General features: G+C 39.4%; 1 protein-coding gene across 1 annotated transcript in view; it reads right to left on the bottom strand.

Annotated features, from left to right (window-relative positions):
- The window catches only part of PSMG1 (proteasome assembly chaperone 1), a 12,214-nt gene that overhangs the window by 306 nt on the left and 4,972 nt on the right, over nucleotides 1-6,936 (bottom strand). The window contains exons 4-6 of the mRNA XM_019525384.1: nucleotides 6,721-6,783; nucleotides 2,198-2,396; nucleotides 1,097-1,233 (exon numbers count right to left, since the gene is read on the bottom strand). Of these exons, the coding sequence (XP_019380929.1) occupies nucleotides 1,097-1,233; nucleotides 2,198-2,396; nucleotides 6,721-6,783 (399 nt within the window). The remainder of the gene's footprint in view (nucleotides 1-1,096; nucleotides 1,234-2,197; nucleotides 2,397-6,720; nucleotides 6,784-6,936) is intronic.

The following is a 6,936-nucleotide window of genomic DNA, read 5'->3' as shown; positions in this document are numbered from 1 at the left end:
ACCCACCAAAAAAAAAAAAAAAAAAAAAAAAAAAAAAAAAAAAAAAAAAAAAAAAAAAAAAAAAAATCACTCTTTACCTCCTATTCAAAACTTTACTCCTGTGAACAGTGAAGTGATTAAAATACTAACTATATTAAAAAAAGAAGATAGAGAGAGTGCTTTTGAACACACCAAAAGAGAATACAGTTTAATCGTACACTGGGACTTGTTAACTTGTATTCCCTTCCTCATATACTTCCCCCCCCCCGAAGAGAGTACTTAAAATTTAAACAGCCAATTTAACAGCCTGTTGGATCCTTTAAAAAAAAAAAAATCAATAGGCACTGTCTGAAAGCTGAAATTTGCAACTCCTACAGTTACAGCTGAAATACACAGACACTCCTACTGGTTGCTATTTCCATTTAAATGAAAGTCCAATTGGCAAATGCAGAGAAAGTGTTTCTGAGCAGCCACAGTTCATTCAAATCATTTTAGAAAGGAAAACATTTAACTTTTCTTTTGCTGGCGACTGAGTAGCTAAACCTCAGGCTACAGCACCGGGTTTAGTACTGCATCTGCAGGAGTCAGGTTTCAATGCACAAATTTTATGATTCAATATGCCCCAAAATCTATATTTTTATGAAGCTGATACAGCTTAGAAAATAATTTCAAAACAGAATATGTATGGACTAGGTCAGAGCCCAGAAAATGTATAACTGATAGAATGGCATCATCCTGACTATGGATGTACAGGGGTAAGACACTTATATGGGATCAGTAAACACATGACAGTGCTTACAGGCTTTTAAAAGAGAGGCTTCTATAAGAAGCTGAAGTAATAACAGACATTTGAAAGCATCTCTTGAAATACTGGACTACTTGTGTTAACTTTTAGATTCACTGATATTTAGGGGTTGATCACAGATGGAAACAGTTTAAACCATTCAAGTACTCCAATTGCTAATACTTCTCTTCAGAAAAGTCCATTAATCCAAATTTGTGCCTCTGTCTCTCTGCAAACTTCCCTACATCTCACTTAACCTTAACAACCCAAAACCTCAGAACACTCTAATATCAAAAACCTATGTATCAATTAATCTTTAAAAACAAGCTTTACCTTGACTAAACTTGCCATGATCTTAGAAGAAAGCACAGGCTTGAATGTTTCAATTGTAACGGTATCCAGTTTGACGACATCAGTATAGCACTGATACAGCACTGCAGGAATCTGCCATACTTGACAGTAACTCAGAACTAGATGAAGACCAAGAGAAAACACAAGTTACATCAAAGAGTGTATGTAACATCTCTCAGCTCAGTAAAATAAAATATGATTGTGCTCAAACTCAGCATTCTAAACAAAGAAGTTGTTAAAACCTTCTCTGTGTATAAACTACTGAATTTCAAATCTTATTACAGGTTCTCACATTCTCTTGGTATCTGAGAACCTAAATTATAAAAGGGGCTTGTAAAAATGAGTTAGTTAGTATTTATTGCTGGGCAATGTTAATCAGGAAGTACCAGTGGGCAGAATGAGACTTTGCTTAAAATCCACTTTACTTTCTTATGTTAATACAAAACACCCCATACTATCAAGAACTTTTGTGGTAGATAATGTTTTCCTCCTAAATCAGTAGGCTGTCAGCATCCTTCAGCCAACAATTTTTATGATTATTTACATATACTATCCTTGATGAGAATTTGAGCAGGTCTAATAGTTTTCACTGTGAAAATGATTTTACATGTCTGATTAGGAAAGAAATTATTAACAGGCTGAATCAATGAATCAATCACTGTACATTATCCAATATGAGGAACTGTTCCAATACCACAACAGATATTTAGCTACTTCAGTGATGGGGCATTCAAAATACCTTGAGTTAACAGAAAATTATACAGCTAAGTCAGAGAATACAATGTAAGTGGCATAATGTTACTTTGTATATGATAGGTACTAAATTATGTAAAAAACCTTTGCTAAACTGACTGCTTTACTAGTAGCTTTGTAAAATGCCAAAATATTATGCATTATTTTTTGGGAGTTCATGGTCCTGCCCCATTCACTACATTTTGGAAAAAATTTGAAAGTTAGGATCAAACATTTAAATGCTGTTATTCAAAATTAATGTATTCAACAACCTAGCTTGTAGCAGAATGCAAGGATGTTTTTGCAAAAGAAATGGTTGAATATAAAAATGAAACTAAAGTTCCAATATACCAGCAGCAGGAAGGTCCTGTACAATGTTTGGCTGCTCCAGCAATGGACAACAGATTGTGTCTTTGAATTCTTTGGTCTTTAAAGCTTTCAGAAAAGGAGAAGGAAGTGTTAAAGTGGATTCTGGAGTTTTATAATTAGTTACAGGACATGTTGAAAGAATGATCACTTGTAAGTCCTTCTTCTGTATGTAGCCAAAAACCTGGAATAAAAACACTAAGATAAACTTTTTTTTTTCTTGGGATTACATATAATGGAATTCAATTATGCAAGATAGGTTTAATTTTGTTTTTATAGCTAAAAGCAGTTTAATTTAGATTTGCAGAGTTAAGTGTGATTTCTATCACTCAGCAGGATTTCCTGTACTCAAACCTAGGATCAAAACAAAGAATGAAATATGAGAGGAGGTAACAGATATAACACATGTATTAAGTTTACTGATTTTCTCTGTAGATTTACCCTGTATATCAGATTTTGGTTCTGTCTAAAGATCTGTGGAGAACTGAACAATTTATTTTTTCTAATGCTATGAGCAGAAAGGGAAAGGACTCCATATGAAGCCCCAAGATTACATAAATTAACAAAATCTTCTTATAAAGCTGTCCACTACTTATTCCCACATTATACCTCTTCTTCATTTCATCCTATTTAAAACTGAAATTTGCCCAGAACTTTTTAGGGCAATCTTGATTTTTTTTTTCAGATTGTTTCTTGAGTTGAACAAATACTGCTGCATAAAAAAACCCAGAAGTTCTGGATCCCAAACTTCCTCTCATATAGTCTTTGGATGTTACTACTTGTTAGTTTAAGATATTAGAAATGCCTTCTTTTTTTCACTGTAATTTTCATCCTCGTTTTTGTAAATAAGCATTCTATCACAGCAGAAGTGTACATATTTTCTTTATATTATCCTCTGAGGATTTGTATCAGGAAGGAAACAAGAATATGAAAAATAAGTTACAGAAGTGTATTTGTACAGTCTATTAAATTACATCTTACTGTATGTAGGACGAATTTATAGCATATTAAATACAAAAACACTTGTCAGGGACTACAGGATTCCATATTAATCATGCTGAACATCCATCTGTAATGTTTCAGAGTATGCTCTTTGTAACTTGATAAGACATTAAGATATACTTTGGTGGAAAAATGAAAAAATACATTACTAAATACTAAAACTTTTTGTGCTTTGTATAGATTAATTTAATTTGTGTAGATTATTTTTAACAGGAGCAGATATTCAGGATTAGCTTTCTTTTGGAAACTCTAGGGCAGGGGTAAGCAACCTACAGCCCACAGCCATTTCATCCAGGCATTGAAGCCAGGGGGCTTCTCCAGTATTTCAGCAGCGGCAAAAAGCAGTGGCGGCAGGACTGTAAGAGGGGCCTCCATTAAGCACCCCATGCTTCAAAACAGTGCAGATCCCTGCTCTAGGTTAAGTAGAGAACAACAAAATAACATCACAAGCTGCTGAAGACTGAAAAACAAGTTGAAAGATTTTGGAAATATTTTTGTCAAGCTCAAAAGAGTTTTACAGATGTCTTTAGCATCATTTAACTTCAATGACTAACGACATGGGAAGTTTGTTTAGAAGCAGTTCTCTCTCTTCCATCACTTGAAACAGGAGAATTCAGGTGCTGAAGAGCCCCCTCCTCCACCTTTCCAAGCAGGAAAGACCAGATATACCACTGCCGGTATGTTTAACACAACAAATGAATTATTTTTCCTATGACATTTATTTAAAAAAACTGTACCATTCATGGGGTTTTTTTTAAAGAAATTCTCTTTGAAAGAATCTCGTCTATGAAGCAAAAAACAAAAACAAAAACAAACAAACAAACAAAAAAACCCCTACTTTCAACCTCACTGAGGTCCCCTCTATACATTACTCTTAAGGCATGATTAACCGGGTAATCATGCCTTAAGTTGTGACCCAGTTACACATTCAACAAATTAATGGTGCAATAAAACAAACAATAAGCTACAAAGTTATTCCACAGAAAGGTGAAATAACTTTGCAAATTGTTTCAACTGCACCATTAATTGAATGTGGAGCCAAGTGTTACCCTGTGGCTGGGAGCTAGGTATCTGAACAGTTAAGCAATTAATCATGTAATCAATAAGCCCAGTGATAACCAGTTATAGCTTACTGGCTATCATTTAGCATGGGCTGGGTGCGTCTGGCAGGGAAAGGGGGAAGGCAAGCCACACAGTGCCCCAACAGCAACTGGAAGGCAGCACAGCAAGGGGAGGGTGGAAGGAGTGAAGGAGGTGGGGGGTGGAGGGGAAGATTAGTATCTATAGCTGGCTACACCCCAGTGTAGCCACTTGCAGCCTCCCTGCTGCCTGCCAGACTGGGCTGCTCATGACAGGTGGTGGGGAGGCTGCAAACGACTGAACAAAGGTCAACAGAGCCTAGCTATTAGGTACTAGTCCGCTCCCCTCCCCTCCCCTACTCCGCTGTCTAGTGGGGCAGGAGGCATGCTGCCTGTTCCCTTCCTCCCAGTGCTGCAGCAGGCTGGTAAAACCCCTTGCTTGCTGCTGCCACCCATGGCTTCCTGGGCTGTACTGCCTGCCGGGCAGGGCTGCATCTCCCCAGGCCCAGGTGTCATTGGGGGGGGGTCTACTGTCCTTTCCAGGGGGCAAGGAGGTGTGGGGCATGATTGTCGCCTGCACCCTGCATTGCTGATCCTTGGCCTGCCACGAGCTCCCTGAGGAGTGAGTAGGGTGTAGAGGGTTGGGCCCCTTCAGCCCCAAAGTGACAGCAGTGAGGGAAGGGGGCACTTTGCTCATGTCACACAGGCTGGGGAAGAGGGTAATATGTGGGAAGGGGTGGCTGCAGCTGAGGCTGCATGTGGGCACATAGAGCTCCAGAGCCCTGTTACCGAGCCCTAACACCTGGGCTGGGCTGGGCTGAGCAGGTAATGCGTTGCTTGTTGTGGCATTTTGGCTCCCTGCTGCCCTGCCCAGGGAAGCAGAGGTGTTTTCCAGCTAACAAAATTGCCAGACCAGCTCTGTGCCTCAACCCTGTTTGCAGCAGTGCCAGGCAGGGGAGGATGGCAGAAATCTGGGCCACCTGGCACCTTGGTCAGGCACAGGAGTAGGAAGCCCCTGCAGGAGGGAGCAGAGATAAATGGAGAAGAACCCTCTAGCTGTGAGCCCCCCCACCCACCAACCAGCAGGGAGCCCACCCCGAGCCTGTGCGCTGTAATGGGAAGCAAAGGCACTGCTGCCACCACCTGCAACTTGCCCTTGTGCACATACACACAGACTTATACACAGGCTCTCTCTTTCACATACATGCACTACATACGTTATCAGTTAAACTGCTAACCAATATAATTAGAAGAGCTTAAATTGGGGGGGGGGGTTTGGTTTTTTTTGTTTGTTTGTTTGTTTTTACACACTATGTTTACATCCCTACAGGGCAACACCACCCACTGTCAGCCTTGCAGTTGACAAGGTTCACAGTGGTGGGCTTGCAGTGGAGAGGACACTGTCCCTACTGTGAGCCACCAGCAGTGGGAACACCACTCTTCCTGTGAACCCAGTCAGCTGCGGGACTCAGCCGTGGGAGTCAGTGCAGGGGGAGCCCAGGTTTGTGATCGCAGGCTCCTTCTGTGCTGGTGATAAGCTGTGATGGGATCTGATGGGCGATCCCACAAATGTGCCTCCTGCCCTGCACCTGTAGAGAAGCCCTGAAAATGATATAACCTATTTATGCAAGTAATTTGCATAGCGTTCCAATCCATAGGGCTTCTAAACAACCCCCTCAACATTAAATGTTTAATTCTCCAGCTCCTGGAGTCAAGCGATCATAGAAGGATTTCAGCTTTTATTTGAAAAGCAGCTGTCAACATTGCGAAAAAGAAAAAAGTAAATTAAAAATTGCCTTCAGAATTGGACCTGGCAATAATGCAAGCTGCTCCAGCAGCAGTCTAAACAACAGCAAAATGGGAAAGTGCATAATAATGGCACAGATGGACCATACATGCTCAGAAAGATCCTTGTTTTAAAAGCTTCATCACCATTAAAGAAACAGAGCACATGCTTCTTAATAAGGACTTTGTTCATGCCAAGCTCTAAATTGGTTATTTTTGGTAGCTGTGGTGCTGTTCAAATGCAATTAGATTTTATTTTTATTAAGGAAGGAAAGTATTTTTCCACTCCTTAGAACTCAAAAGTGGTTGAAACAATTCACCTCTGAGCTAAAACCAGTAATAGGAAATTTAAGCCTAAGCAGCATTTTTTTTTAAAGTTATAAGTGTAAGAAAACACACTCTCTAATGGAAACTTTTACCAAGTTAATGACAGCAGGCATACCAAGTGACAGCTATTATGGGATTTCATGCAACTTCCAGATAGGAAATCTGGAAAATGCTTAGCTTTTTGGGTATTGTTTTTTTCTTTTAAACCAACAGAGAAAAGGAAACCATATAAAAATAACTGGGCACTATAAAGGGTGTGGCTTATAAAGAAACTTTTTTCAAGATATGGTTAACTTGCACTTATCTCAATCTTACCTTTTCAAGCCACTGAAATTGTTGATCCTCAGCCACATAACAATTGCACTGGCACAATAAAACCTGAAAGAATAGAATTGTATACAGGCATTTTTACATAAAACAAGAACAACTATTTGTCTCATAGCATCCTCATTAGCTTGCTATCTACTCTAAGTGTGGGAATTAGGTATGGGGGGTTACCTTGAATTCCATATTTTTTTTTTTTTTTTTTTT

This window comes from Gavialis gangeticus, unplaced genomic scaffold, assembly GCF_001723915.1.
Source record: "Gavialis gangeticus isolate Ggan-Ray unplaced genomic scaffold, GavGan_comp1, whole genome shotgun sequence".
Classification (NCBI taxonomy): domain Eukaryota; kingdom Metazoa; phylum Chordata; order Crocodylia; family Gavialidae; genus Gavialis; species Gavialis gangeticus.
Note: the sequence above shows the minus strand (reverse complement) of the source record. Positions and strands in the feature narration are given on the sequence as shown.